Genomic DNA, 23,742 nt, shown 5'->3' with positions numbered 1-23,742 from the left:
AGAGCTTAACAAAATGGATCAATAACAGGTTATAAACAAATTCGACTCTAAACATGAAATACAGATTCAACAAAGAAGTGGGAAAATAAAAGCCACAAGTACGTACCTTCTCATCGTCTTCATCCTCATCCCCCAAATCCATATTATCCTGCGAACATAAGAATCATAAAGTAGAAGTGACATTTTCAAGGTTCCAAGATTATACATTATAAACTCCTCACACCTCATCTCTCTGTGTTAACTCAGTGGTGACACCGACATCAGCCTCTACACAACCCCAGCACTGCAGGACACAGCAAACTGCCTCAAAGTGAAGGTCAGACAATGGTTATGTATTTCATATTTTTATCATAACATGAGTATCAGTGAGTTGCTCAAAGTGACAAACCCACAGAGAATTATCAGCTGAATACAACTCAGCTGTACAGACTGTTTAGTTGTCTTTAAGCTCATTGTTTTGGTTTTTCTGTCCACAACTTCACCATCTCTTAACTCTGTCTTGTGGCAGCAGCAGGCAGCTGAAAAACTCTAAAACCCTGTGGATGCATTGGACAGACAGAAAAACTAGCCCATGAACATAGTTGAGACGAGAGCATATGAGGCAGAAATGGAAGGAAAGTGAGTATTGTATTCACATTTGATAATGGACCAGAAACAGAACAACAGTCTGTAAATAGACAATTAAAATGTAAGTGTGGTAAAAATCTGATTTTTCTGTTGCCCGCAAACTCAAAGAAGATAAGTTACTATGTGTTAGAAATCAGTTTGGATGTGTCCTTTTGTTGGATGTCCGTAAAAAAAAGATGTGAGCATTTATTTTTTCTGTGAGTAATATTCCTGATTATTTCACGCAGTAGGTTTTTGTTTTGTCTGGCCCTGTGATACACTGGCGACCTGTCCAGGCTGTGCCCCGCCTCTCAACCAATGTCACCTGGGATTGGCTCCAGCTGCTCCCACAACCATTAAAGTATAAGAGGTATAGATTATATAATGTAATGTAATATATTTCAAGTCACTCAAGATTCTGAAAAGTATTGATGGAAATAATAATATTCATTAAAATAAATATTTAATAAGAAATCCCATTTTTTAATTTTAATTCAGAATCATTATGTTATCAAACTATTGTCCTATTTTTGGTTATTCACTTAAAAGATGAAAGAGTTATGAAATGATAAAAATGAAGCTGCAAGTTATTTGAATAAGATTGCTATAACATTTAGACAAGACTCAATAAGTAGAAGTGGACCGCAAAAAAGAAGGAGTGTTAACAAAGGACAAGCACTGCAAATTAGCTGAGGATATACTGACGTGTTGCGTTAGTCTATTCAATGTGTTATTTTATTATTTTGTGTTCGGTAGAGAGGTGCAGCTGGTTGCTATGGAAACGAACCAGCTTTTTAAATTGCCAGAACAAAATAAAGACGGACGAGGCCGACGGCGCCGCTCTTCACTTACCAGCTCGTGGCTGACGGGACCGTAGGTTATCTGGAGGTAGTTCCTCAAGATGAGCAAAACCAGGAAGAAGGGCAGCATGTAAAACTCCCAGTACCAAACTGTCAACACAAACACCTGCAAGGCAGAGGGTCGCAGAGGTCAGAGAGGAGGGTGGTGAGGGGAAAGAACTATTAAGTCACATTCAGATACATTTGCAATGAATCCCCGCCGGCTAAAGCCTGATCCACTCCACAACTGATTACATAAGCAGTGATCAAGCTGATGCAGGCTGAACTGCTGCTATCACAGCCCAGCTTCCTACATACAGATATTCTGCAGACGCTCACCAGGACCGACTCTACCTCCGTTTGCTTTGACACTAACAACTTAAGCCTAATTGCTCTCATCTCGTGTACATTAGTGGACTGTCATCAACGTCCATAATGGCACTTGTGATGCAAATTCCACCTGTGTCTGTGCGTCTCTGGTGAAATGAATGAGAAAATAAAGAAATATGGCTTGTGATGTCTGGACTGCACGGCTAAATGGAGCTATAAAATAATCCTGTCAGAGAGGCAGCGCCGGCCAAAATGGCAGCGAGCCAAAAGGCGTGGGGGGGCAGTTTACAGGTTTTTAAATGCTAATAAAAATAGAAGTGAACATCTGGTAAAGACATCACTCTCCTCTGAGGCACCAACTGACATAAAAGATGGCAGATCTCCCCCGCTCCCTCTCCTCCTCCTCGCCTACACTGCCGCCGCCACTATCGGCTTTAATGTGCAAAAAGCCAAGCACGCTCGTGTCTGTGTTATCACAAGCCAAACCAGGGCCTGGGAGAGGAGATGAAACCAGTTCCCCACTGAAAGGGTTATATTTTATTAGCAAGGACCAAGCTGGGGACAAGGGGGGAAAGCCAAGTCACGCTTTGGTGGAAATGTATACTCGGCCCGTAAAGATTGTGATAACTGCGGCGCATTTCAGGTTGAGAGGCATTACAGTCCTCACCAGAAAAAGGAGGGATCTGGAAATACAATCCAGATCAGAGAAAACTACCAAATGTAGGGGAGAGCTACTGAACTGGAGGGAAGCACATTATCTGAATGCAGCAGGATTTCCACACCAATTATCAGGGAAGGGTTTGCATGACACAGAGGTAATCCAAGAGCACTTGATTCACTGAGAGGGGGTGTGCTGAATATTTTTCTGAAATCATTGACTGGTTGGCCGTAATGACTGGACGCCAACTCATTCCCAGGGATCGGAAAACATAAGAAGAGCCTCTTTGTCAGGACCAGGAGACAGAGGAGTTGTTGCGGTCTTATAAAATATGTAACAAGATAAATTAACATTAATATACATTTCTTTATACGATGGGAGGAGGGGGTGGAAGCCCACTGCTGCCTCTGACCACGTGGGAGTTATGCTTCTGTTCTGCCTCTCAGCATTGTGTTGTTGTTTTCTTCTTAGAAAGCCTCTTTGTATTTTGGGTGACCCCTCTCCTGTTGTGTGTTTGGGTGGAGGCTGCAGAGAACTGGAGGATGGGGATGTGCGACTTGGAAATCGGCGGTTGCTTTTTTGTGCGATTAACAGTACAGATGTTGTTTATTTTGAAAGAAGGACAAAAAAAAATCTAACAGCAAGGCAGACCATCCAATAAAATAAAGCGATGAAGGTCAGGGATGTATAATGCTGTAGATCAGAGGGTAATGCACTGACGCCGCCAGGACTGAACTGAGATAACCTGCACCTACATGCACTTACAGGGAAGCGCAGCGGCTAAAGCCGTTTGCACGAAGGTGTGTGACTCAGATGGTGCAGGTGGTTCGTCACAGTATCCGGTCGTGTACAGTGAAGCTTTCAATCATTTCTCTTATGTGGTGGTATTAGGCAGGAATCTAGTTGTCCTCAGTGGGGCTTAAAAAAAGCAGGGAGCATTAGTGTGAAAACAGGAGTACAGATGGTACTGTATTTCCAACCCTGAGATGCAGTGGGAGGATGTGTGTGTATATTTTTCTCTGTATATATGTGTTTGTGTGTCTGAGTTTTCAGACAAAACTACAGTATAAGCCCTAAAAATAAACACTAAATATAAATAAAGAGGAGACTTGGTATTCTTCAGAACTATTAAGATCATATAATTTTTTGCCAACAAAAAGTGTTGTTTCATTGTGATTACCTGTACATGAATTGTGGTACAAATATTTAAATTGAAAGCAGTGTCTGGTTTCAGTACGCCCTGGACCACAGAGCTCCAAGATTATAAGCCACATGCAAGACTCCAAGCTAAAAACCCAGTCAGTGGCTTGTGTTCAGATAACAGATCTGTGCTGCAGCTCCCATTTTTCACAGCAAATTGAACAAACTGTACTATTGGTTGGTGTACAGTCTCACTTTACCAGTCTCATAAGGAAGGCTTCAGATGCTGAGAAAAGCTTTAGTGCCATCTACAGGACGTGGGCTGTAAAAACAAAAAGAACTCTGAATGACCTTGATTGCCTGCATCGTTAATGCACATCTTGCTGCACGTAGTTTGGATGGAGCTCGATCTGAGAGAATAAAGTCAAAAAGATCAGCACCCATTTCAATAAAAAGATAAGGGATGTGTTTGTGTCTTTACACATGTCTAACGCTTGTACTGAACAGCGGACTCATGGAGAATCTGTCTTATCTACGAAGAGCCTTTTAATTGGACTTCTGTCGGTAGAGAGGGGTCTAAGTTTAACTGAGCACAGATTGGACAGAGGGTTAATGAGTTGTCAGGGAACTAGAACAAAAATAGACCATCTCGACTCCACTGGGACTCTACTCTCCTCCAGCTGAGGCTTAACGCTGCATCCACGGCACACGCAACACTGAGAGCGTCCACGGCACACAGAGCCGTGGACGAGCCTGCATTTTCTGCTGAGCCCACTGCCGCATTGATTAAGATTCGAGCTGGGAGGGTTCAAGCAGGGGTTGGACCAGACTGCGGTTGTCTTCCGAAGCCTTGGAGGGAAAACAGAGGAAATGCAGATAAGTGTGTTGATAAGCAGTTAAAGCACTTCACCAGGAAGGCGATCAGGCTCCTCTGAACGCTCTCCCACTGGAAGCAGCTTTTGATGTACTGCAGCGTCGACATGATAGCCCTGTACAGTGTCTGAACACGCAGAACGTTCCTCGCCAGAGCCTGAAAGACACAGATTATAAACATTAATATGATTTTTTTTAATATGGATAATAACACACTAAATGATGTTTACGCTCTAATCATGCCGCAAAGGAAGCATTCCACAGTGAGCTACTGAAACAGTGAGAATAGCTGGTGGGTTTTGGCATGAGCCATTGTGGTCAGGGGGGCAGTAATCTGACCTGATTTTGTCAACCAAGACTTTCAACATTTAAACAAACGGAAAACCTGCACGGTACAATCCGGGTCCTCCGTGTGTAAGCCAATTTTGGCGTTAGCGAACAACGTATTGTCTCGCAACAATGAGTCTTTGTGAGGAGTACAGACAGTCAGGCACCCCGTGTCACAGCCTGTCATGCACACTGTATATCAAACTAATGTAGAACAGTAGACAAGAGCTCCGTCACAGTTGGGGTCAATTAAAGCTCAATTCAACTAATTTGTGGGCAAAGGGAAGCCCTGCTTCTGGAGTAGTTGCCTTTTAGAGAAAATCAAGGCTAAAGGTATTCATGTGCTGATAAATAATATGCTGATAATTGTGCAACATTTCTTCTCCCTTTCTGTATCCATAAGCTCTTCAAACGATTAGTCAAGCATGAAACAAATACAGAAATACTTTGTCTAGACCGCCACAGCTTGTTCCTTCTAACGTTTCATTAGAGTGTCAGAGTGAAAATGACCTGATATCTTTATAATCAAGCTATCCACCACTTACTTTCTTAATCAATTGTTTTTCTGTGCTCATAATATATCATATAGCTTTCTCCACCATGGATTTAAGTTCTTGAACTGTGACAAACCTTTTTGGAAAATTTGGGATTATCCTCAATGAATCTTCTCTCTCTGGGTTGAAAGGTTTTTATGCCTGCTCTGACCTGATAAAAAAAAAAAAATTAGTACAGAAGCATTGAGAAGCAGACAGGATCAGGCCCATATTTTATATCCATGATGTAAATTTCAACCTTTACTTACAGGGTTAAAAATAACATCCAGCTGCAGAGTGATGCTCCCCTTCGACATGCCACCTAAGTCCTCTTTCTTGAGTGGGAAAGTGAACGGCTGTCCCTGGCGGATCTGCAGGACAGAAAGGGCATCAGGTGCTGAACTCGGCCATGAACCTGTCCATCAGTCATGCTGGATTACATCTTAACAGGTCTTCAACCCACAGGGCTGTCATGACCCTCTTCACTTTCATTTAGACACAGAGTGTTAATAGATAAGTCAAAAGTCTGTATGATGGACTCTTAGTGAGGTGGTGTGTACCAAGAGCAGGGGGATGGCAACTTTTCCCAGGAAGTCTGGCGCCTTGTCTCCATCCTCATCAAAGATGGTCACCACCAGAGCTTCATGAATGTCTTTGACAGGGCTGCGATAAACAAGGTCAGGGGATCTTTATAAACCGGCTCTCACAACAGAATCAGGTCACAATTTGTCAACTTGCAGTAAAACACACACATGGTCAAAGTGCAAACATCAGGGGGTATTTATGATAGAAGAGATAGTGAGACTTACAATGTGAAGACTTGGTTCCAGTCTGGGTTGAGGGTCTTATAGATGGTGTGAGTCTGAAGTCTGTCATTCCCCAGTTCCAACACACAGAACGGGTCACTCTTTCCTACAGAACATGACACAAAATGTGACACAACACTTTAAGGCTGGGGTCCTGCCAGCCACTGCACTGGAACAACAATAGAACATCAACGCACCGTTTAAATCAGCAGCTAGTAGATCTGCAGCCTTGATAACTTTGACTTGAAGGAAACCAACGTCTCGGAGGTTTTGAAGGGAATTTTTCAAACTCTGTGGACAGGAAGCATGAAGTATTTTAAGTTATCATATAATATATGTGAAAGACTTTCTTTCCATTGCAGTACAGGAGTGAGAAAAAACTGAAAACGTCTAAACATAATCTATGTAGAGAAATCATTCACAAAAAATCTTAGATTCTTCATCTTTTTCAAAAGCTAAATCGTTGCTCCTAAGCCTCAGGTTTCTATTAAAATCGAACAGGATTTTTTTTTTTTTTTGCCATATTCATTGTCCTAAACATTTTCTTTAAATGTCTGCACCGAAACCTATTTGCACACTAAAATAATGTATATAACAGATGTAGGCTTGTCGGTATATTCAATTTTTCCCCCTCAACAAACTGCTAAATAGACTGGGCACCCTTTTACATTTTAAATAATGATGTATGGGACATTGTGACCTCTAGAACTGACATGTTGGACCAGCTATTTGCTGAAGGCATGAAATGATTGAGGTGAATTAGAAAAATGTTCTTCTTGAGTATTTCCCTGAGAAATTGAATGCACCTTTAATTGATATAAGCGCATATGAGCACATTCAATGTAAAGTAGGCTATGCATGACTTATTAAATAGACTAAAACATAAATACCATGGTTTAATTTACGAGGCCTTTGATAACAATGGTTAAGGCCTGATGCAGTGGCACAGTATCTGTGGAAGGGTTTCTTTCTATTGGACCATTCCATACTAAATTCAGCAGAGGGGATTTTTGAATATAGTCCATTCCAAGCAAGTCATCACATGTCATTGCTAGAACCATAACATCCAGCTGCATCTTGAGATAACACATGAAAACCCACATTTTCTGAACTAACTACACAGCAGCCTATTTGATGTTAAAAACTGCATTTTATAATTATGTTTGTCTTTAGCTCCACACTGACAGAGCACGATTCCCCGTTACAGATTCTCTGCACTCAGGTACTGCCATCTTTTGGTCCTTCAACAAAGAGCAGAGGAAATGCTCTCTTCAAACATCCCTAATATTCACTCTATAGACACTCAGACCATCATGTCTGGATTTCTTGTCATTGTTAAGAAAACTGTAGGAAACTTTTACTTTTATATAAAAATTGAATAAACATTGACGATGAGGGCTGATATGGATCAAATGACAGAGGTGTCAGGTAAAGTGACACTTGAAGGGAGCACATACAGAGGATACACAGCACAGAAATACTGACAAAGTTTTCCAGCTGGTTCTGTTGTTCCTGAGGTTCATCGAGAGGTGCAGAGCACAGATCTGAGATGGAGACGCCGCTGCACGTGTTCAGCATGAGCAGGAAAACCAAACGCCCCCTCCCCGGTACCAGCGAGTGTGTGTACAGCTGCCTCTGATTGAGAGGGACCCCGGATAGGTCCACTTCACACCTGCACACACAAACACACAGCACAGTCACGCACACTGTGGCATGTATACATTGGCTGCGTTAAATTACAGCCACTGCTCTGGAAATGCTGCCAATCTCGTCTTTGATATCTCAGTCCATGCTTATATGTGCACAACAGATGACATGTCACAGAGCTGAATCCAGACTCACGTTCCCAAACACTCCTCTGTCCTTCGTCCTTCCTTGGACCAGAGCTCCGCCTCCAACACTCCTGGACTGTCCACGAACTGATTGAAGGTGAACCTCTCTCTCCACTGAGGCTTCGCCACTTTGCAGTGATTCTGAATCAGAGAGAGCACGAGAACATTATAAGATGCTTTCACCATCATTTGTGTATACCTTAAAACAATGACAGTAGCCATTCAGATTCAGGCAGGCAACATTGCCATTATAATCTCCTTAATATTGTCATTGTAGTAATTAAACTTATTCTAGATGTTATTAAAGTTATTAATATTGTATAAGAAAAATGTAAAAAACAAACAGTGAGTTAGTGGTTGTGCAGATGCGCTCGCACAGCTCATATTTATAACGTTAACTGGTTGAATTATGTTCATTTTACCTGTGTTGGTAAATGTGATTTTCCCACAGACTAGAGTGTGAATGTTTGTTGTTTAGCAGCATTAAGATATTGCCACTGCTCATGAAAGTATAATGAATAATTACTGTCACTTTGAACCTGCATATGAATAAAGGAAAAGAAAAGGAGCAGCGCTGCTCATTAGAATGCAGCCTGGTTGGTAATGGATGATGTTGCAGAATAGTAAGATAACCATCAACGACAGCAGCTACACAACCAGCAGCACAAGAGAGTAAGCATCACTGTCTGGAGGAGCAGCAACGTGAGCTGGTGCATTTTATTTTATACACTAAAAAAAATGTTTTAAGGGCTCCTATTACCTTAAACCTTTGTTTTCCAGGACTCCCTTTTTACATTATGTGTTTTCACACAAAGGGATCTTCAAGGATATAAGGACTTCACATTTGCACCTAAGACAAATATTGTTGACTTTTGATATAATCCAAAACACTTCATAAAACACCAAAAAATATAAAACAAGAACATGAATCTATTGCATTGCTATTGTATGGTAATCTCATCATGCATGACACATAATATAAAAGTAATCACTTTTTCTGTTATTTGAAACATCAAATTGACCATTATTACTTACATAAATACAGAACATTTAAATTTCAACTAATGTTATTTGTATAGCCCATATTCATAAATCACAATGAGCCTCGTTGGGCTTAAGGTGTGACATCTTCTATTCTTAACCCTTGACATGGGTGAGGAAAAACTACTTTCTTTACTGTAGTGATGGGTCTGACTTTGTGAGACCATTTTACACATTTAACAATACATCTGTTCAGCAGCGGATCAGAGTTAGAGAAACACAGTTTTCATATCACCCCACTCCTTTATCATGGCTTTGCAATTCAACATCTGTTATTGGTGTAAAGGCATTACTTTTAATGCTACAAATGTATCTTGAGCAAACATCCAACATTTAGTTTGACCAAATTAATGAAGATAGTTTTAACTTGGAAAGATACAAAAAAAAAAAATCTTTCTGCGATTTAAGACTAAACTTAAGGAGCTAAACCTATGGGCTCTGTCACAGAAGTAGTGATGGAGGTTAACGACCACTTTCAGTTAAATTTTACTCCAGTTTTTGTGACAGACTTACTAATCTTCATGTATAAAATCCTTCCGGAGTTTCTTTATTATCACTAAAATGATTATTTAATCTTTTTGTCATTTTTTCATTGTTTGTGTAGGCGATACTCTTACTTTTCCAGAGAGTTGAAAAATATACAAATAAATATATTAATTTCAAAATAACAAAAAAATATTATTTAATTTAGAAGAAGGAGGTATTGGAAAAAAGAAAATGCAAGAGGGCTTAGGAATTAGAAGGACAATTCAGGGGGGAGTGGAGTGGATGAAAAGCATCACACCTCTATCCAGTACCTTGCTTTTGAATCTCTGCTCTCCCAGTCTGAAGCGGACAAAGAGCTGACCTCCCTGAGTGTCCACCGGCAGCTCCTGACCCTCCACCAGAGTCACCGACACCACAGACGTCCAAATCTGACTCTTCTTCAGCGTCTCTGACAGACGAAGACTCTGAGGGGACGCTCCCGACTGAACGAGAGGAGACAAGAGGAGAGGACAACGAGAGGAGAGGGAGAGGATTTCACAACACAAAAATTAATCCAATTCCTTTAAAATGTTAATTCACATTGTTACTCTGTACATAAATACACTACATAAAGATGAACTATTATATATACACTATTAAAAATCCTCCACATCAATGTTTTGAACATCACAATCCGCACACTACAAAGATGGACAATCGACAGATGAACCGAATAAGACACCATAATTCCGCTTCTCCTGTGAAAATCTATTTCACTTTTATTTCACTGAGAGATTAGGCAAAGCTATAGCACAGAGCAGTACTAGTCTCTCTTGCTCTCCTCCGTACACAGCACAGTAGGAGGGCCGAGCCATATTCTCAGATAATAAGCTAAGCTTTCATGAAGACACACCGCTGCAGGGAGATAAATTTAACACAGATTTAATTAACACAGATCAAGCTGACACTGCTGTCTTGTCTGACTCAGTTCTGCCTCATGCATAAGCAGAAAATCGCGTTTACATTAACATGCTGCGCTGCATGCACTTGGCAGATGACAATGCGTATCTGAAGCAGCAGGGGGAACATGCATTCAGAGCAATTTATTAGGTACACCCGTTTAGTAATGCAAACACAGTCATATGGCCGCAACTCATGAACATGCAGACACGGTAAAAGGTTTTAGACTAGGGATGAAGCAAGACACCTGTTTGCAACATTTGAAGGAGAACTGTCATTCTCACACTGAGAGGTTCAAGCAATACTGAAAACAGTATGAGAAGCAAAAGTCATGTATTCAGCAGCTGCTCTGAGGGCAGAAAAAAAAAACCTCATCTAAGACATAGGATAAAGCTGTCAACACCCTATGTGCATACATATATATGAATATATTTATATATGTGTTTTTTACTGTCGTAAAATACTTTAGTCCATCTCTGAATACTTCCCAGCATAACTTCTGTTTAAAGTTTAAATAACATTTGTGTTGTTCCATTCTTCAGACTATAATTATTGCCCTGTGATTGAACTCCTACCTTTGACCACTGAAAGCTAATCACTTAATCTTTCAAAAATGGAGTAGATGCCCTGAAAGCAGACTCATGTTCAAGAGGCCCAGAACATTTGTGAGGTCACTGTGACCTTTGACCAACCATATCTAAACAGAAAATCTGTGTCTATGCGTCTTACTGAATGTGAAAGGATTCTCTTGAGGTGTTCTAAAGATAACAAATTCAGAATGCAAAAGAGGTCACTGTGACCTTTACCTTTGACCTCCACATATGACAAGTTTAACTAATAAGTACATTATCTTGCAAGCTCATCAATCTCAGTGGTTTTGCTTCTGAACTGACTTTCTTTCTTACTGTGAGCTTGTGATGGCTGATGTAGATAATGCATTACTTAGAGAACTAACAAAGTATGTTTGCTGACTTTCAGAATCGCCTGTGCCTGTGCTCCTCTTTCCTGCAACAATCTCACAAACAAAACCTTTTTAGCAATTGATACATGGTCAAATCATTTCTAAATTACTGTTCTACTCACTCGTTTTGGTTATGGAAAAACAAATACGCAAACACTTAAAAGTTAAAACATGTTGATGCCTGATCTGCTGCCATGTACCTGGTGGTATCAGTTTGTTTAACCTGCGCTGTAACAGAATGAGGCCAAACCAAAAGTATGATGGTTGAAGCCCTAGATTTATCTTTCTGTCGGTCACTATAGCTTTTCCTCTTTTATCCAGTAAAGTCTTTTTCACATTTAGCAGAAAGGTATTAAATGTTCAGCAAAGTAAATATAACTTTATGTCTGTCCAGCGTTTACCCTCCTTCATGTCTTACCCTAAAACTTCGTTTTCGTATTTGGGGCCACCGCTGCAGACGGGAGCATGCATGTTAGGTGCAAAACAGAAACACTTTCGTTAGTAAGAGATACACAGAAACAAACATGTAACAAATATTAGGTGCAACAAACATCTATGGCTGGAAAACATGCAGTAAGTATACAGTACATGTGAGCTTGTCATACTTGGCCTCTTTTACTGTCTCCATCTCTGACAGACAGGGTCATGTCCACCAGCACGGTGCCCATGTCCTGCTCCAAGCTGTTTGGGTCATTCAAGTGTAACAACAGCTCACTGACTCTGGAACAAAAATAAAGTACAGTTTCAGTTTAGATCTACATTTGGCCAAACACACACCATGTGATTTTAAACAGAGCGAGGACATGGACCATCAGTCTTCTACTACTGAGCAATGTTTAGCTACCCTGGAGCAGATGTGTGTTATTTGGTTAATATGGGTGAATTCAAGAGCATATTATTTAATAAAATGTGCTAATAAATTACCTCCCTACAGTCAAATACAATCCTGTAGTAATCATTACTAGATTTGCTGATAGTGTCGGGAGGGGGCTGTCACATAACTTCATGTCGTTGTTAAAAACACCATTGCAAAACTATTAGGGATGAGCGAGTACAGCATTATCTGTATCTGTATCTGTTAACCATATGAATTATCCGTATCCGTATCCGTACTCGGAGTTGGCGGGGCCTAACCCGGAAGTGGGTGTGATTTAACCCGGAAGTGGGCTGGTTCAACATAACTTTATTTTTTAACTTTGAAATTTTTTTATGATTTTTTTTATTTATTTTTTTTTTTTAATTTATTTCCACACCAGGTGTGTGTGTGTGTGTCTGTGTGTGTCTGTGTGTGTCTGTGTGTGTGTGTGTGTGTGTGTGTGTGTGTGTGTGTGTGTGTGTGTGTGTGTGTGTGTGTGTGTGTGTGTGTGTGTGACGCGAGGGACGTTCACTGTCTCCCGGAGACACGAACACTCTGTGTCCCCAGCACAGAAAGACGCGATCCACATTCGTTCACAAGTCACACAGACTGGCCTTGCTATTTTCACCTTACATTAACACTTAAAGTTTAGTGCAGTGTAATTGTTTGCCGTGATAATTAAATGCCAGTGTGATAATAAATGACAATTTCAAACCATACAAACTGTCATGTTGTACTGTATTTAATAGAGGTTTACTTTACTGTAAAGTAAGTGTAAATGTAAATTGAAAACAACAAAACCAGTCACCATGACCCGTGAACAAATACAATTCACGTCTTTCCATACTAAAAACACAGAGCGTTCACTTCTCCGGGAGACAGTGAACGTCCCTCGCATCTGCAGCGCTCCTCTACTGAGCCAATGCAGGTCTCGTGAAAAATGTTCCAAAGACTCGTACCCGAAGACCCAGTCTGGAAATGAACGAATCATTTCTGCTTCCTTGACTGAGCCTATGGAACAGTCCCGATGCGCAGTGAACCTGAGTGACTGAGAGACAGAGAGCTGTTCTGTGAGTGAGTGAGCAGAGCCGTGTGTGACGGGAGGAGCGCTGTGACGCTGTGTGAGGATTTTCATTCAGTCCGAGCACAGATAATGACTCAGATTACTCGTATAATAATCGTACTCGGCAAAAGTGCTATATCCGTACCGGATACTCGTTTCAGCTGAGTATCCGGCTCATCTCTAAAAACTATCATCAAAATTGCCCAAAGTAATCTTCATAAAGATGCAACTTTCTGTTTGGGATGTTCTCCCCTATCTGTGGGGTTTTTCTCCAGCTTTCACCCACTGTCATAAGACATGCAGACTGGAGTTGGGTTAAGTGGAGACTCTAAATGGACTGTAGCTATGAATGTGAGTGTGAATGGTTGTTTTTCTCTGCATGTTGATGCTGCTATACAATGTCGACCAGTCCACATTGTACCCTGCCTGTCGCCAAATGTCAATTGGGATTGGCTTCAGCCTCCCAGCTACCCTCAAAGGAAAAGCGGTAAAGATAATTATGTACTGATATTATTTAAATTATTACTTTGCTGAGGAATCTGACAGCCTTAGGCCCTCTGGATCTTTAGTTGAAATGTCCACCATTTATAGACAAAATGGCTAGGAACCTCTGGTTTAGTAAATACTTATTTAATAGTAAAATCACAATGTCTTTGTTTATACAACATAATCCTAATTCAGTTTAACCTGGGTGATATTTTAATCTAATTAGCACTACTGCCAGCTAATGTGGAACAAGAAACTATAGCATGGACATGGTAAAGGTGTTTCGGTGATGATATGAAGAGCATCTCCATGTCCACTTGAATCTACGACAAAATTATTTTACCTGCCCAGTGTTCCTGTAAGGTTAAAAAAGGTAAGGTTTTCCTTATGAAAAAAGTTTGTTCTGAAAAAACTATCACTCATATCTGTATCAGCATTGGCCTCAGACTTTCAGTCAATGAGCTCATTCACACCACAACTACAGGACATGGTCCAGCTGCTTCCAACTCACCCACCGAACTGCTAAAGAACTTACTTGTCCATCTCCAGATCACTCAGGACGACACTGGCAGAGCCCATAAAGTCATCCGTTGTCAGGTCACGGTCGTAGACCTGCGTCACGTCAAACAAGACAACATTGATACAGAGAGTGAGCTGCTGTGGAACATCTTACACCGTGATGAAGGTTGATTCATTACTGTCAGTGATGGGCAGAAACTGAGCAGGCACATGCTCACATAGCAACACAGCACAAACTTTCATTGCAGACATGATTCACTGGAATGAAATGCAGGAGAGAAAAAACTTAACGTGCCGGAACAAGCTTGATAGGTGGGTGAAACAATAGTTGAGTTCAGGTTAAGTACGGTGGGAGCAAAACTTCTCAAGAAATGATGGGAAATTATGAATAAAACATTAAATTCATGTTCTGACTTCTTCCATACTGCTGACAAAAAACCCACTGAACTACTTTGTAACTGCAAATTAAATCACTTATGCCTGACTCTAGAGACACATAACCTGAAGTGCACACAAGACCCCAAAGCTCTGTGAAATGTAAAAAGCCTTGAGCATCAGATGATTCAGACAAATCTCACACCTTTACAGGACATTTTCTTATCCCACGTCACTAACAGGACATTAGCAGGCTCTTTTATTATAAAACAATGAATTTCTCTAAGCCCAAAGAGTGACAGAAGTTACCTTGATGTACAGTTTCTGATTCAGATCCTTCACAGGTAGAGAGAAGCTCTCGTTCCATGTGGGGTTCAAGTTTTTATAAACCACTTTGCTTTTGTAGAACGTTTTCCCATCAAATTTGAATTTGACGTAAGGGTCACTGGTACCTGGAAATGATAAAAAAACATCAAACAAGCAGTTTAGATTATTTACTGATAGTTTTAGCTGATGTTCATTACAATAATCAGTCTGGTACCTTAAACTGGCGATTCCACTACATTTGCTGATTTAGCTTGAAAATGATTTTGTAAGCAGGATTAATTGATCAGACCTAAATTAAGTGATATCAGACACAAATGTTTAACTTCACATTTACATGTAATACAAAGAGTGGAGCTTCACATTAATCCATCACATTTGGGTTTTATTCACAGAAGTATCACAGACACACACATGCACCAAAACATGCGACACACTGTATTATTTTACTTTATAGGTCACAATATTTCTCCTGTTCTGTTATTTAACATTGATTTGGTTTTTAAATTCACTAAATCTTTTAAAAGTAAGTCACCCTGCTTCTAATTTCCAAACTTAGTTGCTAAATAGCCTTTTAAACTTCTCAGCTGTGCAGCTGTTTACAGTAAAAGGGTGGACCCTGACCCTGCTCACACTGTGGTGACATCTTATGTCAGTCTAGAGTATGTGGGGAAGAGGAACCACAATTTCCTGAGACATCAACCAATCAAATTTCAGCTTCCACTGTTAAAAGTAACGGCATTTGAACACGTAGTTTTTTGTGAGTTAACTTGTCTTTATTCAAATCTTGTATCACATACAGACAGGGCAGCAGGTAAAGGGGATTGTTCCAGTTATTCCTATTTTATAATAATTATTTTTCAGCTTTTGTGACAGTGATTTTGACTTTTATGTCACTTCAGCTCAGAGTAATGGACATACAACCTGTGACCAGCTGTTCTGTCAATCAACCACCTGAGGGCAGCAGACACTATGATCATGCTTGGCTCTGTGTGTGTGTGGTGTCACAATAAGCATGGCATTATAAGCCCATTGCGCAACAAACCAGCATTGTCCATCAGCAGCATATGCTTTTGAGTGCAGTGCATATAATCTGAACAAACAAAAAAATAAAAGATTGTTCATGCACTAATTTTAAAAGACCATATGGTTTTTCATGGTTTTAACAATAATGTGGTGAAACCAAATCCTCCTGCCCCTTGATCCTCCGCCTGCCTCTCCTGCATTATCTTTAGCCACAGCCTGCTTGTGTAAATAGAAGCCCATGTGATAAAGAGAAATGAATCCAAATACATGACCAGAGTGAAAGGCCTGTAGTACTGAATACAGGGTGTGGCCCAGACAGGTTGTAGATGGAATCCTGCCCTGGCTGTTATAAGAGCCAAATGGCTAACCTGACACCCAGCTGTTTTTAGTGTCCATGGAGTCAATAGCCCTGTGTGTATAGCTCAAGCATTCCTTGCTGTCATTAAGCCAAGGCTAAACACACAAACTGAGGCCGATGCAGGCATAATACGCACAGCAGAGAACGCAGTGACGTTTGAACCTTCCAGAGAAAAATCAGACACTCCTCTAGCTGCAGATAATGTCAAGAGTTTCATGAGTTTAGGAAACAAACACAAGATAAGGTGAGATAAGAGTTGATACAGAGTGGAGTGATCAAAGCATATTAAACATGAGAAAAAGAAGCTGAGTGACAGAATAAATAAACTAAAATGTATCTCAAAAGAGCACATACCTCCAACAAGACCCAACAGTCCCCTTAAATTCAATCAAACAGCACAAAATTCTGTGTCATAGATATTTGTTTACTTAATGTGTCAGATTTGTTTCAAGATCCAGGAAGTGTTCCCTAGGAAAAAGGTGAAAACCTTTAAGAATGCTCAAAATGAAGTGAGTGAAAAAAGTTATAATCCTGAAACTAACTAGGAGACAAACAAACAAATAAATTGAGGGGGTTAAAAAACAAAACCTCCTAGGTTAAGGAAATAACAGTAAAAGCTCTCACATACAAGGACAGCACAGCACATCAAAATTCGTGATTATGTACACGATGATGTACAGTACGTGATAAGATGAAAAAGAACATGTCAAGAGTAACAGGAGTTACTAACTTGATTACCTTAGATTCTATAAAAATCTAAACATATGCTAAATCAACTGATATTGACACTAATCATTCCCCATCTTACCAAGATCCATGACAGGATCCAAATTAAGTTGTAGCAACCAATTCCTACAAAATGTGTAGGAACATCACAATTATTAAAAAATAAAGGAATACATTAAGGAAAAGTAACAAACAAACTTCTGTTCACATCTTTTCTCAACTCCTGTAACAGAATTATAAAGTTAACAACACAGCACAAAGTATGTACTCTACCAGTTGGGAAAAATGCAGTGTGTAGTCCTTCACTTTAAGTTTTGGGGCTGAAATCTCCGGAACAAGAAAACATAGGGACAGGAAAAGGTAGTGTGGTGAAGATCTTACTAACTAGATCTTACTGAATTATATAAAGCCATGACTACACATATTAGTTTGTGTATCATTTGCCCGTTCAAGAGCCCAGTTCTCCTACTCCATAAAAAAAGGATTCATGTCATGGTCACTGAAGATCCTGTTGATTCAGTATTGTTTGCTCAAGCTCAGACACTGTGTGTGTTTTCAGGTATTGTACCATCTCTACTGAACATGTGCAGTACCTTCATTAGGTCACACCACAGAACAGCTGCCACCTTCTCCATGGGATACTACATGATTACCTAAAGACACATCTGCTATGTGCACTCTACTGTATTGAGCATACATGTATGTAAAATGATCTGTGTCCCTTTTTTTTTTAACATCCCTGTGGCCCTGCAGCATCAAGTGTCACTCGATCATCATCATATGCCGACATGATAGAGCTCATATAGTGGTAGTGGAAACAAACAGTCCCTTAGTGATGGGGATAGAGCATGTGCAGTAGTTAAAGGTGAGGTTCTTACCACAGCGGTCCCTGATGACCAGGTTACGTCCTTCCTTCAGGTTGATGGTGAGTAGGAAGGACCTGGACAGACCTCTGATGCTGTCCGACATACTTGGAGTCTCGTCGCCCATCTCACACTGGACACACACACCAAAACATCGTCAGTATTTACTCTAGAAGAAGCTAAGTCTCATTACATCCAGACTTTCAAGTCAACAGAAGTATGTGAGTATGAACACACAAGCTCAACATATGCAGTCAAATTTTTCAGGCTCTGAGCTTCAGCACCTTAAAATAAATACAAAATCATGGACATTACATAAATGCCAAGTCTTGTTTTTTTAAAGTATGTCAATTTAGAAAGAACTTTCTGGAAATAAAGACCGACTGCACAAAAAAGGTGAATCAGTTGAATTCCAGTCGCTGCTTGTGTACGTCTTCTATATTTATATTGATGTATCTCACATCCAAATCTAAACACTTTCAAGACTATTTCTATTTGCTCTTAACAATACCCAATGCCCAGTGTGGAGCTGAGGAGATGAACAGCTCTAGAGATATGTCTGCTACAGACAGAGAGACAGACAGACAGACAGAGAGACAGAGAGACAGAGAGACATTTCCGAAATTAGAGTGTCAAGCTGCCAAAAGTACAGCTTGACACACACACAGTTTCTAAGTTTATCAGTGTATCTTACAGAAAAATGTCAGAGTGGCCATCTGTCAGCTGAAGATCAGAGGAACCTTGGTGATGTCGCTGGACAATGACCTTAAACACTGAAGTAAATCTAATACAGAATGACTGAATCATAAGAAAATCCTGGTCCTGATAGAATCCAGATGCTTACCCAGTAGATTTAATGTGCACCTCAGAGAGTAGTTGACTGCAGATATATGACTGAGCTGAAGCAGAATGCTCTTGAACTAATGAAATTCCAAGACTGGAGTGGCCTTTGAGTCTTTTTAATAGTAAGCTCTGCAGAGTTTACACAACAAGCACAGGTGCTCAAAATGGAACTGGCCGCAAGTTTACAAAAGCCAGAACTTACAGTTTCATCAAACATAATATGAAAAAAAGACATGAGATCATCATGTGTCTATCTGCTGTGGCAGCTGGAAGAAAACACCACAGAATAAGGGCATAAACCCTGTTTATCAAGGTCATAGCAGTGAGACACCACGAAATAAGGGTTACATCCTGTCAGGTAGACAGTATCCCAGCAGTGAGACACCTGGTCAGTGGAATTTTCCTCCACACTTGACAATAAAGAGTCTTGGAAATCAAAAAAGGTTCAACCAATCAGTAAATCCAAGGGTTAATTTAATTTCCCAGCAGAACTTTGATTGTTTAAGAGGTGTGCTCTGCAAACACATGACAGATTACATGTGTTTACATAGCTTGGGCACATTGGGTCACTTGTGAAGATCAGGTCATATTGAATTTACCAGTTCGTCCCAAAGACTTAAAACGGAATATCTATTAAACCTAAATTAAAGGGCCCACATTTTGAGCCTTTCTGTGATTTACTTTAAGGTATTGGTACCCCTAAGGTGATATAGCAGTGGTTTAAAGTAAAAAAAACTGCTATAATGTGTATTTCCATGTCCTCTCTGTTGCCTCTCTCTGGAGCTGCAGACAGAACAGGCTGTTTTCGCCTGCCTCTAGAGCCCCTCCTCTGATTGGCTGACTGCACTTTGAGTGACAGGCAACCAGGCCTATCACCGGTCTCATTCTGGCGCATTCACTTTTGTAAACACAGCTGAAAGTCAAGTTGTTATGTTTGGATACCGCTATAGAAGAACAGCCACATATTTACAGTCGGTTGCAACAGGATGTTTCTGAACGGTAATTTACACTGTCCTCATGTTTGTTCAAGTTTTAGCAGGACAGTCGGCCAATGTAGGCGTAACGTCCCACGTTACAGTACGGAGTTACACTACAGAGTTTCAGTCCTGAGTAACGTCCATGTGACACAGCCACACAGTACGTCAGAAGAAATAAAGTGTAACCGCTGGTCTCGAACAGTAACGTTCTTAGGAGGAATGTGCACAGACACATTCTCTTCCTTGCACCCCTCCATGTTTGCAGTGTTTCTTCAGTGTTGTTTGTTGTGGTAAGCCTATGGTAGCTAACAAGCTGCTAGCTCAGCAACATGTCTGCTTGGTGTCGTGTTCGGTGTGGAGGGGTGGTGGTGGAGCTGACAGGGAGGGGGGATGGTGGGTTCGATGGCTGGACTGGTACCGGCTGGGTGGGGCTGAGAGACAAGGGTGATCCCGAATGACATCATAAGGGGAAGGAAGTACGAAACATGACGTTTCAATAACATATTTCTTAGAATGGACTGAGTGAAAAAGTCTGCTGAGTGACTGTTTTCATACTTTGAGGATCCCTACTGATCCCCTTGAAGTATAAAGGGTAGTAACAGCCCAGAAAATGTATTTAACACAATATGGGCCCTTTAAACGCATGACTATTGTTTTTGATACGACAAAGAAAAAATGGCTTTCTGCAGTTGTAGACTATCTATATTCGCTGTCCATGCATTGGATTATTTAATCACTCTCCACCAAACCAAGCATCTTTCACAGAATAAAAATCCAGTTGCCTGGAATCACCCGGAGCACACAGCGTCCTGAACCTGACACGACCACAAAAGCCAGGGTGACACAGACTGATTACTGAGCCACACACAGCCTACAGTCCCATCATGTCCCGCACAAAATAATCTGGAATTAAACTTTGACATCAGTGTGTGTGTGTGTCAGCCAAAGCACAATGCGACAGTCTGAATCATACATAGCAATAACACCGGCACAGACACTTGATAAAACCTCACAACATACCCACACACAACCCTTTTTTAGCATCTTGTTTAATTTGTGAAATAAATCATTTGTAGAAATAATAAATAGTACCAAATCAGGTAAATTCAGGAACACAAAATCACAAACAACAATGAACAAATCCACATACTGGAGAACAGCACTTACATTATTCACGCCTCCTTCCTTTAACACTTGACCAGTGGAATCACGATTATCAGACAAACATAAATACATGGCAAAAATCGACCATGTGACGTAAACAAGTTTAAAAGCATGTGAAGTACCAGATGATGAAAAAGTAAAGTTTCAGTCTGCTGATCAGGTAAAGGTTCAGAGACTGATCTCTCTTTGGCATTTCTACCACAGGGATAAATCCTCTAAGCATTTATTAAAAATTCCAGCTATCCTGGTGTCTGAACTGAGTTAAACCCCAGAATATGGTAATGGTAATTACTTTTCCCTTCTGCCCTGTTGTTCAGCTCAGTAACTTCAATTCTGATCGAGCATTTCCCTCGAGACAAATTGTGCACTTTATTTTTCTAAAGCATTCGCTTACCATCTATTGACACAATGGACAGTTTTAACATCTCGTCCCGTGTTTTATGATTCTGATTCTGATTCTAAACATGTTTTTCGATAAATTAAAAAAGGTAAATCATTGTTCATTGATTTCTTTTATGGATGTGTCCAGAAATATCCAGTATGGAAAACATTCCACGACCACTCTATAAATAATAGAAAGACACTCATGGGAGTGCATAAATCGACCAAGGTTCAATAGTCCCTTTAAAACTTAATCAAGAGGCACCAAATTTCACAACGATTCACAAATCATATCCTGGGAAAATGTAGAAAATCTTAATTCCTCCGCAGGGTAATAGTATTTTTTACTCAACATTTTAGAGCTTAATTTGCGTGTGACTTAGCTCGTTTTTTATTTCTTTTTACAGATAAAGTATATAAAGACATTACATTTATTTTAAAATGCAATGTTTTTAGAAATGAAGACACAAATGCTGATTTTCCTGTTTTCAGCTATGTAATTTTAACTTTCAGGGACATATGGTTCAAAAGATCATGGCTGGACCAACCTGTTCCGTGGCATCAGTGCAAGTGAATTTTACTGAACTTATACTTGACTAACCACAGTATTCCTGCAGGTTGCGGTTTACACGACAGTTGTAGTTGAGTTTAATTTCCATCATTCAAATGTGAGGACAGGATTCAAATGTTACTATCAAGGGTGTGGTGTGAAGTCCAAAGACAACATTTAATATTTGCTGTTGTTGTTCAGCAGCACATTTGGTTCAGTCATTGTTAGTTCAAAACCATGTGACCTGCATCTTTTTCGCCTGTCCAACTGCATTCTAACCTCCACCCCTCTAGGGCACTGTTAAGGAAAAGAATCCAAAAATACAAAGTGTTTTTAAACTTGTGATTTCTAAAATATGATTTATTAACCCAAAGTACGGGAAGCTCTGTCACGTCTCTAGCAGTGAAGACAGAAACTCAGCAGTTTTAACCCACAGAGAAAGAATTGGAGGAATCAAGTACGTGGAGATGATTCAGGACAATTATTTGCCTTTGTTCAATACATTGAGCCATGTATTTACTGATTTAAGAGCTTAGATACAAATGGTACGTCCACCAAAAAGGTGTTTGTGTGTTCAGTTAACAAAGACGAGGCTAGATCACTTAGGTATACAGGCCCGGACTTCTATCCTATGTGTCCTTAGATAATTATGAAGCCAATGTAGACTTCTGTGACACTAGTTATTAGTTATAATATCAAATTTGCCATAGAAGTAAATTTTTGGAAATGTTTTGAATAATGAAACATTACAGAAAATATATAAAAACATGAAACCCTATTGCTAAACTATCCGCAGCTACAAAACCTGACTGGTTATGAACTGAAACACTGCTTGAATTCCTATAATACTATGTGCATTGATGCTATAGTGACACACATACTATGCAGAACTTAAGGCAATACACAACATGTTCAATCATGTCCAACCAAAAACCAATTGATTGACATTGAGTAAATTATTTCTTCATAACATGACACCAAGTATATTTAGGTTCTGTTAAAAACTACTGTTGTACAAAATGACTGACAGCCCTTGTCCTTGTGTTTTACCTTGTTGAATAATGATTCATTTAAAAAATCCTACACATTTCTCTGTTATTGTTTTGTGTTTAGTAGAACTCAGATGGCCCCTTGTTGAATAAACCAGAGCTTTTCATAAATAAAGCACATGAACCATTACAGCAACAACCACCAGAATATGTGGGATTAAAGTCATATTAAAAAATATTTTTGTCATAACAAAAAAAATCTTCTTATGCTTGCTTAAAGTATTCCAAAAATTTGAACAACCTGAAAATTGGGAGTCACATTTCATTTGTACATATGTGAGCCTCAGTCAGTTAGATTAGTAAATTGCTTCACCTAATAAAACTTGACTATTCCTACCGATTTATACATCTTAATGACACAATATCACAGTCAGTCAGTGATACATCAATAGCTCTCACCATAAAAGCATACTAGAACAAATGTTTTCCCTAAATGTCGCTAGATGGGATATTTTAGAAATATCCTAAGCATTCCTATTATGACAGACAGACAGATAGACAGACACATAGTTTGCTCACTGCTGCTGGAGATTATTAGGAAGGAACTCCTATGTCATCTCTATCCAGCTTCAAGTTAAACTTTGTATGTTCTGTGCAAACACACCTGAAAACACACACCCGCGAATGTACCAGCTACCTGATCACAGGCACTTCACCCTCTTCAACTTGTGTGTTTCAGGACAACAATATACACGACTACTCATGCTTTTTCAACTGTGATAGTGTCTGTTTATATTCCTACAAATGTAGTAACTGAAAGACAGATACAAGAATTAAATATAAGATATATTTAGAAATAAAAATATAAAAA

At 39.9% G+C, this 23,742-nt stretch overlaps 1 protein-coding gene across 4 annotated transcripts in view; it reads right to left on the bottom strand.

Moving 5' to 3' along the window:
- mctp2b (multiple C2 domains, transmembrane 2b) overlaps nucleotides 1–23,742 on the bottom strand; it is a 38,704-nt gene that overhangs the window by 4,550 nt on the left and 10,412 nt on the right. For 3 of the 4 annotated variants that reach the window (XM_061068755.1, XM_061068756.1, XM_061068758.1), the window contains exons 3-18: nucleotides 17,983–18,100; nucleotides 14,980–15,122; nucleotides 14,312–14,388; nucleotides 11,977–12,091; nucleotides 11,790–11,822; nucleotides 9,783–9,953; nucleotides 7,955–8,085; nucleotides 7,598–7,784; nucleotides 6,310–6,403; nucleotides 6,116–6,218; nucleotides 5,867–5,969; nucleotides 5,576–5,677; nucleotides 5,404–5,478; nucleotides 4,484–4,603; nucleotides 1,459–1,572; nucleotides 107–148 (exon numbers count right to left, since the gene is read on the bottom strand). In XM_061068755.1, the coding sequence (XP_060924738.1) occupies nucleotides 107–148; nucleotides 1,459–1,572; nucleotides 4,484–4,603; nucleotides 5,404–5,478; nucleotides 5,576–5,677; nucleotides 5,867–5,969; nucleotides 6,116–6,218; nucleotides 6,310–6,403; nucleotides 7,598–7,784; nucleotides 7,955–8,085; nucleotides 9,783–9,953; nucleotides 11,790–11,822; nucleotides 11,977–12,091; nucleotides 14,312–14,388; nucleotides 14,980–15,122; nucleotides 17,983–18,100 (1,728 nt within the window). The remainder of the gene's footprint in view (nucleotides 1–106; nucleotides 149–1,458; nucleotides 1,573–4,483; nucleotides 4,604–5,403; nucleotides 5,479–5,575; nucleotides 5,678–5,866; nucleotides 5,970–6,115; nucleotides 6,219–6,309; nucleotides 6,404–7,597; nucleotides 7,785–7,954; nucleotides 8,086–9,782; nucleotides 9,954–11,789; nucleotides 11,823–11,976; nucleotides 12,092–14,311; nucleotides 14,389–14,979; nucleotides 15,123–17,982; nucleotides 18,101–23,742) is intronic. The other variant, XM_061068759.1, reaches the window with a different exon arrangement.

Source organism: Limanda limanda, chromosome 3, assembly GCF_963576545.1.
Source record: "Limanda limanda chromosome 3, fLimLim1.1, whole genome shotgun sequence".
NCBI classification, from domain to species: domain Eukaryota; kingdom Metazoa; phylum Chordata; class Actinopteri; order Pleuronectiformes; family Pleuronectidae; genus Limanda; species Limanda limanda.
The sequence above is the reverse complement of the archived record's forward strand: the minus strand, read 5'-3'. Positions and strand labels throughout refer to the sequence as shown.